General features: G+C 33.3%; 1 protein-coding gene across 17 annotated transcripts in view; it reads left to right on the top strand.

Annotated features, from left to right (window-relative positions):
- Window positions 1-12,853, top strand: part of CHD9 (chromodomain helicase DNA binding protein 9) — a 254,078-nt gene that overhangs the window by 113,174 nt on the left and 128,051 nt on the right. For 13 of the 17 annotated variants that reach the window (XM_069082490.1, XM_069082491.1, XM_069082494.1 and 10 more), the window contains one exon: window positions 2,717-3,054. In XM_069082490.1, the coding sequence (XP_068938591.1) occupies window positions 2,717-3,054 (338 nt within the window). Of the gene's footprint in view, window positions 1-1,045; window positions 1,525-1,564; window positions 1,886-2,716; window positions 3,055-12,853 lie in introns of those variants that run through there. The other 4 variants (XM_069082504.1, XM_069082502.1, XM_069082501.1 and 1 more) reach the window with 3 other exon arrangements.

Below are 12,853 nucleotides of genomic sequence, written 5' to 3'. Positions count from 1 at the left end.
GATAGGAAGTTTTTGTATTAACAATGGGATTCCTCTTAGATTAGCTGGGTGATTCTACAAACCCTTCACAGCAATTATTCTTCACATATCTCATGCAAAGCAGTAGTATTTTTTTTTTTTCTGTTTTACAATTTGGAAAACCAAGGTAGTAAAGTCAGATAACCAGCCAAGAGCAACAGAGGGGTTGATCTTTTGAATTGGAACTAAATTAATGAAATTTAATTTATTGATATGTTTTATATGAAAACATTTCCTAAAATAATGAAAGAAAATTTTCAGGATCCAGCACCTAGCACAGTGCACATGGTATATAGTAGGTGCTTTAATACATTTTTGAAAATTAAATTTGCCGGTTTTACATTCAACATTTATAATTTATTGCCATGATAAACACGTTTTAAGAAAATTAATTTAAGACTGTACCTGAAAAGCTTCACACTAAATTTTATTTGGTATATAGTATAAAGTTACAAGAAGAATATGAATTTGTTGTGATTTTTAATAACAAGATGTATTTATTGATAACCTTCAAATTAAGGAATTTTAAATAATAAGTATTATTTTATTAAAAATTAAAACCTAATTAGAAGGCCTTTGTATTTGGTTCTTTTTTTAATGGAGTGTTAAGCTGAAATATCAAATCATATTTTTGAGCTTAGATGTAGATAACTGCACTAATGGTTTTTTAAAAATTTAAAGTATAATACATTTTTTAAAAAACCTATAAAACCTTTTCTCTCTGTTTTTTTCAGAGAACTCCAGCTTCTTATTTGACCATTTCCTGGACCAATCCCTTAACCCATTGATCATCCTAAAATATTTTTGATATCATAAATATTTTAATATCTTTGCTAAAAATTTTATAGATCTCTATATGTGGCCCTTTATATGTTTATATATATATGTATATACATGTGCATATATAGCATGTTAGGTCATATCATAGTTTTAAGTTTTGTAGTTTTTTAATTGTCAATGTTTTCTTCTAAATTAAAAAAAATACAGGAGTGAAGTGGCAGGGTAAGAGTTAACAACCCTGCCACATGTAGGGAAGAGCAGTCCATTGGGGGTTAAATTGCAGAGTCTAATGGAATAATAACTGGTAGCACCATCTGCTGGCCTACTTCTGCAGAAGGAGTCAGTATTTTTAACGACATCTCTAATATTCATGCTGATGCATTTTGATGCTTTGTGCATTCATTTCTTTCTGTGCTTTGTTGGAATCTGGCTATCTGCTTACAGCTTTTGTGGAAACTCAGCTCTTTAGGAGAGGTTGACAGTCTTTGTCATACCTGAGTAGGCTAAACAGTGGATATATACTTGTCAAGGAAGAAATATGTTGATAAATCACAATGTGTATTTGTGGAGGGTTGTTCATATCTTGGTTGCAGCTTGCTAAATAGGCCATTTAGGAATCTTCTTTCAATGCTTTTCTCTTGAGCACTGCCTGGGGTGGTGAAAAAGCAGAGGGCAAGCCTTTGTCTGACGCCAAAAATGTCTTCAGTGAAGAGGCCAAGAGGAAGGGTAAGTGAAAGCCTGAATGAGTGGGAGGAGGAGGGGTTCTTTGGGCTAAAAGGCTAATGGGATTGAATAACCTTCCTTATTACTGGCTGCTGCTGCGGGAGTCGTACTGCATCGCCATCTTGAGCTTGTTGCTGTTTTCTCGAGTCTTGGTTATTTGTTATAGCCTGTAGGCCTTAAGGTGGCATTTAGTGAGTGAGCCTAAACCCTGCCTCCTTTCCCAGTGCTGCAGCACTGCTGTGAAGCCTTTGATGAGGCACGTATAGAAAATGTATCCAGTGAAATATACTGGATTTTGCCTGAAAATGTGTTTGGAAATTCCTGGTGGTTTTTCCCTTTGCTGTAGTCAGAGGCATGTTTACCGGTGAGAAAATAGCAAAACTGTGATCTGTTCTGTATTTGTTTGTGTGCATGTGTGTTTGAAGAAGAAATTCTTTCCATTCCTTTTTAAAAATTTGTCTTGTATTTTTACCTTCTTTGACATTTCAAAAACATTAGTACTTTTAATGTAGAATTATTAGAATTTAATTTTCTCTACAGTTTATTTGAATAGGTAAAAAATGAGCAGGTAAACTCAGAACTAAAAGTTTCTCAATTTTATGTAAGGTACTATAATATATTTGCTAACTGACATTTGATGAGATTATACATATATGCAAATGATCCCAGATTATACTTGCTTTAAAAAAAAGAGATTGGTTTTTAAAAAATTCTCTAATAAATGTTATAGCTAACAATTCTAAATTTAGATAATTTACATTATTTGTATTAGTTTTGTAGTCTGCACATTCAAAAAGGAGGGGAAAGAGTTTTATTCCAAATGCACAAAAATATTTACCAGATTAAGATTTGACATAGTTAATTACCAAGGTGGCCAAGAATGCTATGAAAATTTCAATGAATCTGTTCCATCTAGTGGTTGGGGGTTTTTTTTTTGTTTTGTTTTGTTTTTGGTATGCAGTCGATACTAATTTAAAAGTCACAGTTCTGTTTGTTTTGAACCTACTGTACTTTTTGGTCAAACAAATTGTCTTTATATTCTTAGATTTGTTTACTTCGCTTATATATTTGCTTATGTAATTCAACTTTACCAGGTAAGCAGAATTTTCTAGTTCCAAATGTTTAAGGGAATGACTTTAGATGTACTTTATTATCTTCTGTAAAATATATATACATATATTTTTTTTTTTTTTAGCCTCCTTCCTCTAAGAAAACTGATGGTTCTGGGACATATGCTAAGTTACAGAATACCCAGGTGAGAGCCATGTCTGAGAAGAAGCAGAAAAGAAAGGTGGAATCAGAAAGCAAGCAAGAAAAAGCTAATCGTATTATATCAGAGGCAATAGCGAAAGCAAAGGAACGAGGGGAACGAAACATTCCTCGAGTAATGAGCCCTGAAAACTTTCCCAGTGTTTCAGCTGAAGGAAAGGAAGAAAAAAAAGGTAGAAGAATGAAATGTAAGCCAAAAGACAAGGAAAGCAAGAAAACAAAAACTTGTTCCTCAACCAAGTTAAAAGAGAAGACAAAAATTGGGTAAGTAGGTTAAAATTTCAGTTTAAATCAGTTAATTTTGTTAAAAGTGGAACTGGTTTAATAATTTGAAAAACATGTCTTAAATTGAATTAGCCTTTAATTTGTGCTTAGCATTCTATACTATATTTATTTATCCCTACTTTTAATAATACCACTGTTCTTAGTCACCAGATATATACAAAAAACAAAAATAGAAGCCATGTTATATTATTTGAAGGCTGAGGATTGTAACAAATGACCTCCCAAAATCTTGAAATTTCTAATATTCTGTTATTTTAACTAATGTATATTTAGCAAATAGAAGAAACTTTGCTTTTGAAATGTTATAGTTTATTGCAAAAAACACAAGCAAAAGAAAGCCTTAATGTTGACTAGGGCTTTACTCACTATAGAAAGCATGCATTAAAATTCTTTTTAGGATTTCTTCAAAACAGTATATGTATTTCATTGGTTACATTATAGTTTAGAAACAAGACAATAAAATGTATTCTAAAGGAGGTAAAATTTCTATATCCATATTCTGTAGCTCTTCACACTCACACTAACCTTCAGATTGTTTTTTCAGTGTAGAAGAATGGGAAACCATTCCTGATGTATATTACCCAGCTTAATCTTAAGGTTGCTTTGAGAAAATAGATCAAAAAGTCTTCAAATTTTACAAATTTTGGCCCTTCTTAGTAGACTGCCTTGAAGTTCTTTTTTTATGTATCTGTATTTAAACAAAGGAAGAGTAATTTGAACAATTGATTTCAGGAAATAGTAGTTTACATAGGCTTTAAGGTTTACAAAGTGCTTTACCTACTTTGTCTCATTTTATTCTCACAACCTTTGGAAGTAGCTACTTGCAAATAATTTATTATCCTCATTTTAGGATGGTTTTTGCCAGGCTATTTAATCATTTGGGATCTTGGAGGAGCATTTCTAATAATTATAGGAACTCATTATATAGTGCTTTAAAGTTTTCAGAGTGCCTTGCCTATACTACATCATACTAATGTTCTAAATTGAAATAGATATTTGCCCTCTTTTTGAATCATAAACAGAATTCACTTTTTTTGGAAATGCATATTTGGTCAGTAGGTGATCAAAATATAAATTTTAAAACTCATTTCATGTAAACTAATAAATATTGTGAATAAATCCTCAATATTTTAAATGGAGCAATAAAACTGAGTTGTTCTAAAGAGAAAAATATTAACATTATATCTGCTGTTATTGATCTATAATAAAAATTGATTTTGTTATTTTATCTGTAGTCAAGTAATGAATTTTGAAGATTAAATTTTCTCTTCATGTATATTTTACTTTTGTGGATAAAAGTTTGATTTTCCAAGGGTAGTTGAGGAAAATCAGTTTTTAAAGTCTTTGATACATTAAAATATTATTGAATGGTTTAAAATGTTTCAAGCTTTTTTAGTATTTAAATTCAGTTTGTTCATATGTTATAAGCAATAGTGGTGTACTGGTTTGAAGGCTGGCAAGTCATTGTATAATGTAAAAGGAGATTAGTAAAGAATCTTCAAATGGGGAGTAATTAGAACAGTGACAGTAGAAATTATTTTGTTAGGAACTTTTAGAACCTGCTAAATGAGAGACTCAAGAAGTGAGTGGCAAAAAAAAAATGAAATGAGAGATGATTTAAAAATTAGAATTAAGAAAAGATGATTCAGAATTTTGAACAAGAAATAGTGGAGTTTGGTGGAAAGGCTTGGTGATAAAAGTAGAATAACTACCTCATAAGAATAATTTTTATGGCACTGATCAATGTTAGTTCATGTTGATATTGAAGAAGATTAGGTATGTAACAGAGTAGGAAAAAAAAAGAGTTGAGAATAATTATAGCAGAATTTTGTTAAGGTTTCTTTTTCCATATTTAAAGTATAGAAAAAAATAAGGAATAGGGGATAAAGAAATTCCTTGAGGTAAAGGCCTAATGACAAAGTGATGAATCACAGTAGAAAAAGTAGATTTGGTATTTGTATTAGTAATAAGCTATTGGAGTAGAAAAAAAACAGTGCTTGACTATCTGTTTATGAGAAATAAGGGCCTATTTAATTTATTTTATTTTATTTTTAGAATAAACAGGTAATTTATTTTCTCTCCCTTTCTGACCTCTCATGACCACCCCAATTGAGAAAGAAAAAAACAAAAAAAAACCTCTTTTATCATAAATATGTGTAGTGAAGCCATGCATATCTCATTCTGCATATTGATTCCATTACCTTTCTCAGTAGCATTTTTCATCATCTGTCCTCTAGAATCATGGTTGATCATTACAATGATAACATTTTTAAAGGAAAAAAATGATGGTCTGAATAAATGAAATCCTTACATAATTGAGCAGTTCCATTTTAGCTAATAGTTTCACCGAAATATTTCACTATAGCTACAATTTTAGTAACTAATGCTGTAATAAGTCATTTTGGATTTGCAGTCATAAGTTAATTTGATTCCATGAGTATTTTGAAAGTATTTAAATATATTGACAACTGCCATTTGATTCATTTAAATTAGTGTCATGTAATGGTAAATACATGCAGTTCAAATTACTGTTTCTATTTTTCTGCTCATTTCAGGAAATAGGTTTATCACTTGTGACTTAAGGAAGATGTCACATAAATTTTAAAGGAATGAATTCTGAAAGTTTCTCCAGTAGCAGTCTGAAGTACAGACTTGCACAACAGTTGAACTTTTAAGATTTAGTAGTTTAAAACTTCCAAGAGCCATCTGATTCATGGGTAAAGTAGCTGGTTCCCTATAAAATATGAATTCAGGGGCAACCAAAGGTCAATATATCCCAAAATTATATATGTAGCCTGCCATAGTGTCTGAAATACTAATTATTTGAGCTGCTCTTAGGAATTACTAATAATAAATGCTTAATATTTGTATAGCTTTTTACTGATTTCATTTTTATCCTCTCAGAAATTCTGAAGTCAGTTATCTTACCTCACTGGTATTATAGTATAATTTGAAAGTTGGAGTTACAAGACCTGAGTGTAAATCCTGGCTCTGCCTCTTATTTAGACAAGTTTACTCAGCTTCCCTGGGCCTTATTTTCTTCCTCTTTAAAATAAAGGCTTTGGAATATATATATATATATATATAGTCTGTGAAGAAGGCATTTTCTAGCTCAGTCTTTTTATACCTATTTAACAAATTCAGAAATGGAAATAAAAAGAAATTAAGTGATTTGCCAGAAGTTATATATAGCTTGATGGTGAAGGAACGGGGGGGGGGGGGCAAAGAATCTTAGTCCAAGAGTAGACAAACTTTCAGTTACATTAGGCTACCTCTTCATTAAGACATTCTATCTAGAAAACCTCAGTTAAAATTCACAGATGGCCTAAGGAAGGGGGTGGAGGTGGGGGTGGGAATAATACATAAAAACTGGCTAGGACTTATTATCACATTAGTATATATTGGATTATCAGACTAGGTCAGAATGATTTGTAAGATAGGTAAATGATTGGGAGTGTACTCTAGAAAAGGAATGAAACATTTTTTTTTGCTAGGTAGAATCAGCTCACAAAGTGAAGTCCTTTAGTGGAAATTCAGGCAGCCTTAAAGGAGGGAATTTGAGGCATCAGGAAGTAGCATTAAAAAGAGGAAAAAACTGGGGCCGCTAGGTAGCGCAGTGAATAGAGCACTGGCCCTGGAGTCAGGAGTACCTGAGTTCAAATGTGACCTCAGACACTTAACACAAAAACTAGTCATGTGACCTTGGGCAAGTCACTTTTTAACCCTAATTGCCCTCCAAAAAAAAAAAAAAAACCCTGTAAGGGGGCTGCTAGGTGGCGCGGTAAATAGAGCACCAGCCCGGAAGTCAAGAGGACCTGAGTTCGGATCTGGCCTCAGACACTTCTCTCTTTCTCTCTCTCTCACACACACACAGACACCCCCCCCCCCCGACCTTTGATCCTTAGGGAATTACAGAAACCCAAATTCCCCCCAAAAAAAAAAAAAAAAAAAAAAAAAAAAAAAGGAAAACCTTGGGGAGGGAAACTAAAAAAACAAACCAACTGCATTGTTTGCTTGTGGTTAGCCCAACTGCCAGTTAGCTTATTAAGAAATTACCTTTCAGGAAGAAAAGATATTTTTTCAGTCACCAGAAGTAATTTAAAATGAAATGTCTACTTCAGTCCATAAATATATTTAAACCAATGTTCTCAGAGTGCAGTTTGTTAAAATGTAAAGTATAAATAATAAGAGAGAAGTATGAATGCAATAGAATTATTAATTTAGGAGAGTAAGAATTCTGAAGTGTTAGCTAAATGTGAAGACAACTTACAGTGGTTTCTTTGTGGGCATGTAACTAAATTAGATTGTGATGGTATATTGGGACACTTAATTTATATTATGTAACTTTAATCTCCTTGAGGGTATGGATTGTTTCATTATATTTATATCCCCAGCACAATAACTTGCACTTAATAAATACTTGTCTTCACTCTTAATTGATTTGCTCCTCCTAGTTAGTCGTTACAAAAAGAGCACTGGATTTAAAGTCTGGAGATATGGGTTTTAAACGGTTTAGTTTGGTAACATTTATGTGATATTGGACACTCCAAATCTTCTGGGCCTCAGTTTCCTCTCCTGAAAATAAGGTTATGGGACTGGAAGTCTCTAAGGCCTTTTTTGGCCTCCTTATTAAATTAGTCTTATTTACTTAAGCTGTCTCCTTCATTATCCATGGCTATTTTTAAAAATTAGTATAGGAATAGAAGTTCATATCTTGTACTGAAATTAACTTCTAATATCTTTAAGGCAGAAGATAAAACAGTTAAGGATAAAATAGTACATATTATGACTTACCTTTTTAGAATAAGCACAGGAACATAAATAGGAATTGATTTTGAGAATAGAGTTTTTTAAAGCCTATATTTATACTTTAAAAAAAAACAAACCCAAAATCTGTTTCATGTTTGAAAACTAAATTTTTGGTTTGTTCATTTTTTTAAACATTTGGAAGGAATTTATGGGGAGAAACTCAGTTATTCTCCCAGGTGTTGATATAATATGACCATAACTAATGATGCCCTGTTTGTGCGTGCATTTCTTGCAAATATATAAAGATGAATGTCACATAGAGCTGGTTACCTCATGATTATGTGGAAAAAGCACAGTGACTTAAAACTGGTTTAGAAATGTTTTAAAAATCTTAAATAGGATAGCCATGAACAGTCCACATCACTCAACTATTACATCCATGATACTCATTAAAGTTTTTTTAAGTGCATTTTAAAATTTGGCTAAAGGGGGAAAAATTTTTTTTTAATTCCTAGGATAAGCACTATTACAACTAGTAAACACTAAAAATATAATTTTACCTGCTTAATGTTTTTTCTTTTTGGAGGGGGAAGGCAGGGCAATTGGGGTTAAGTGACTTGCCCAAGGTCACACGGCAGTTTTTGTGTTGTGTCAGGCTGGATTTGAACTCAGTTCCTCCTGGCTCCAGGGCCGGTGCTCTATTCACTGCACCACCTAGCCACCCCAATGTTTGTTTGTTTGTTTTTTGCTGAAATGACTGTCTCTAAAGCATTTTATATTTAGTGACTCCAAAATAGTGCATTATGCCTCCAAGTAAAAATTGTTATAAAAATTACACTTTTATTTCCTTTTCTGTGAAGAATTGGATGAACTAATCATAACAAATGAACTAATTGGATAAGATACATTGTCCAATTATTTCAATGAGTGAATCAACAGGGGGCAATTATAGAATGACACAGTGTATAATACAGCTTGTTACATAGCATCTACTAATGGCATGTGGGCAGGAATTAGATGAGTGCGTAAAATTAAATGTGAAAATCAAATATAGACACAAAGTATAAACACTGGAGTTTTCCCATGCCAGTATTTATTATATGGGTTAACATGTTGAATTTGTACCTTAGTTCCTGATTGTCCTTTTCCATATGGAGCAACTTTTGTTTTGAATTATACTTGCTTAAGTTGTCATTTTCTTTTGCTGTCATTTAATTTAAAAACAATTTAAACGTTAGTAAGATATGTCATCACATTTTCAAAACAGCTTGAGTGAGGTCCTTACTAAATAATTTTTATGTGAGTTAGAATTGTGGGCTTTAAGAACTAGAAGTAAACTTAAAGGTCAAGTCCAATTCCTTTGCTTTATAGATAGGGATACTAGCATGCAAGGTTATCTAGCTAGTAAGTGGGGGCACCAGGTATACAGTATGATATTTGGTGTACTTAATATCTTAGTCTTCCTCATACTTCCTCTTAATGTATTTCTCTTTAAAAATTATTACTTTATCAATTCTTTCAAGACATAAAAATAGTTGTAATCTTTGCATGGTGAGCACTAGCTTTAAAACTTAAACACTCTCTCTCTCTCTCTCTCTCTCTCTCTCTCTCTCTCTCTCTCTCTCTGAAGGTGTTGGTTTGAGTCATTTGGCTACCTCCTATCTTTCCTTCAAAGTGCTTTTATGCCTTTATGCTTCATTTAGGCTGACTTGCCTGGCATCATAGGTGGCAGTCAGTCAGTTGTTGGTTAGGATATCTGAATCACTGAACATTCTGATTGATATATTTTAAAACTACAGTGTAATAAATTACTTGCTAACAGTTTTCCAAATGGGAGATCCTGTTTAGCTTATTCTATTAAATAGGTATGTTAACTCTCTGTGTAGAATTTATTTGACATTTACATTATCAGGGTTGTTTTTTTTTTTTACAGTTTTCTTTAAGAGAAGAATATTCTCAAGCTGATATAATGTGACCATGGAATTTTTTTCCATTTTTAAAAATATATTTTTGTTGATTTATTTTGTTTTCATATCACCTAGATCTCTCTGTGTATCCTTTCTCACTGGCCTTTCTGAGTCATCCTTATACAACAACTTTTTTAAAATGAGAAAACAGTTTAACAAAACTGATTATAAAATATTTAACATGATTTGCAGTGTTCTGCTTCCCCATCTCTGCAAAGGAGAGGAAGAACATGTCTTCTCACATCTTTGGAGTCAAGCTTGTTCTTTATAATTTCACAACATTTATTTTCTTCTTATATAGTAATAGTTGGTGTGTCCTTCATTTTTCTAGTTCTGCTTTTTTTTTGTTCTGTATTATAAAAGTCTTTCCAGAGTTATCTATATGCTTCACACTTGTCACTTTTAGTTACATTATAGTATTCCATTTTTATTAATATACCACGTTACTTAATAGTTTTCGTTTTAAGTTTTGTTATTGTCTTTTGCAGTTACATGCAATGTTGCTACAAAAATCTATGAAGTAGGAAAGGCCTTTTTTACTTTTTGTTACCACATATAATTTTAATAGTCGAATTATTAGCTCTAAGATAGTTTTTATAATTTTAATCTATATAACCATGGGTTCCCCAAAAAGATTTAACATATTTTAAGTCTACTAGCATGAATGAATGTACATATTCCTTCACCATCCTGCCAGCATTGTGTTTCATTGTTTTTAGCTGGTTTTGGTAATTTGATGGGTATGAGTTGGTATTTCTAAGATACCTCAGTTTGAGTCTCTTTGATTATTTGTGAAGTGGAGCATTTTTTCAAGTTATCTTTCATAATTTGTGTTTCCATGTTTGAAAACTAGCTGATATCTATCCCTAGAAAGAAGCTCAAAAGCCATGCAATCTGGTCCCCTCATTTTATATATCAAGAAATGGAGGGACAGGAAGGATTAGTACACATTGTCTCCTCTAAAATAATATAAGCTCCTTCAGGACAGGGATGGTTTCAATTTTTACCTTTTGTATCCTCAGGTCCTGTTATAGTACCTTGGTACATAGTTGACATTTAAGTATTTATTCATTAATTAATTTTCATGATTCTTTAAAAAAAATTACTATAATTCATTGACATGTCAAAAATGTAAATCTTAAAGCATAATCTTTCTTTTATTTGACAAAGGTTTGTTTGGCATTGTTCTAACTACATATTTATACTGTTTCTAACAGTTCCCCATATTTTTCACTTGGCTTCTTTTTACAATAGCTTAAAAGTAATAGTTGCAGGGGCGGCTAGGTGGCATAGTGAATAGAGTACCGGCCCTGGATTCAGGAGGACCTGAGTTCAAATCCGGCCTCAGACACTTAACACTTACTAGCCATGTGACCTTGGGCAAGTCACTTAACCCCAACTGCCCTCCCCCCAAAAAAAGGCAAAACAAAAATCATAGATGCTAGTTTACCCAGCAGTCAGTCACCAAGTATTTATTAAGTGCTTACCATGTTCTAGGTAAACTATGAGTTCTTTGCTAAACTATGAGAATACAAAGAAAGTCAAGAACAGGTCCCACCTTTAAGCAGCTCAATTCTAATGGAGCAAACAACATGTAAAAATTTATACATACAAGATATATATAGTATAAGTGGAAGGTAATCTCAGCGAAGGACAGCAGCAGCAGATGGTAGAGGGGACCAGGAAAGACCTCCCTGCAAAGGGTGGGACTTGAGCTAAATCTTGAAGGAAACCAGGGAATTGAAGAAGCTAAAATGAGAATTGAGAGTGTTGCAGATATGGAGGACAGCCAATGAGAAGGGACAGTGTCAGAAAGTAGATTGTTGTGTTCAAGGAATTGCAAGAAGGCAATGTCACTGGGGTGTAGAGAACAAGGAAGGGAAAGGGAGTGAAGTAAAAGTACTCAAGAGAGATAGAAAGGGGCCAGGTTGTTAAGGGCTTTAAATGTCAGATGGGTTTTATATTTGATCCTGGAGGGGTAATAGAAAGCTGCTGCTGGTGGTTCTTCCCCCACCCCCAGCCCCTTTTCCTGGGTAGAAGTTTCAGGGGGGAAGAAGTGACAGTGTCAGACCTGTGCTTTAGGGAAATTAGTTTGGCAGCTGAGTGGAGGATGGATTGAAGTGGGAAGAGACCTGAGGTTGGGAGGCCAACTAGAAGACTATTTTGGCATTATGAAAGTCTACCTTAGTGTAGCCAATACTATAAGGTTACATGAATTCTCCAGTGGTTGAAGATAGGGAAAAGAAGGGTTTAACTAGTAAATGGAGAGATGGCATGGAAAGTACTTTGAATGGAGAGATTAGAGGTCATAGTGAGGATGAAAAACAAGATAAGGGGTTGTAAACCAGAGAGAAAGATAGATTGATAAAAGGCTGAACAGATAAAGGAATTTCAGAGTTCATGAGCATGGAATTAGAACACTTATGAATATTGCTATGATGATCTCTGTGTAGATGAGTTACAGTGGAATTCATGAGAATGAACTGGCAAGTTAAGGTATTTGAGGGACTATCAATGAGTGTTGAAGTCCCTAGAATGAGGGCATGAGTTCGAGTGGAGAGATAAACTATAATTCGGGCACTGAATTCATTGAGGAAGGACGGAGAATGTCATAGGAGTTATTAAATAACAGCTACCAGAATCATGATTGGATGATAAATTGTGGCCTGAATGAACCGAAAAGGAGAAGTTCCTGAATGATGATGATAGAGGGAGAATCTGAAAGTAGATATTAGAGGAGTAAGTTTACAACAAACAGCTCTACAATGGGTGGCCAGGGATACACTGTCAATAGACTTGCGACTCTTAGTGAGAGGTAGAAAACAGTGGGAATAATAAAGGAAAAAGTTTAAGATAAAAACAAGTTTATTAACAATGTATCAGGCACTCCAGAGAACATAGTGGAAAAGGAAGGTATATCTGGAGTGTGAAATGGGGGTGTGGAGTAGGGTTGCAGAAGATGAGAATGAGGTTCAGTGGGAGACAGGGGATGAGATTTGTATAAAGGGGGTAGGATTTATTTCCATACACACTTTTATATTTGTACATTGGAATTTTAAAAG

Source organism: Petaurus breviceps, unplaced genomic scaffold (assembly GCF_028583685.1).
Source record: "Petaurus breviceps papuanus isolate PSGF00001 unplaced genomic scaffold, PetGlider_PUasm1.0 171, whole genome shotgun sequence".
Lineage (NCBI taxonomy): Eukaryota > Metazoa > Chordata > Mammalia > Diprotodontia > Petauridae > Petaurus > Petaurus breviceps.
The sequence above is the reverse complement of the archived record's forward strand: the minus strand, read 5'-3'. Positions and strand labels throughout refer to the sequence as shown.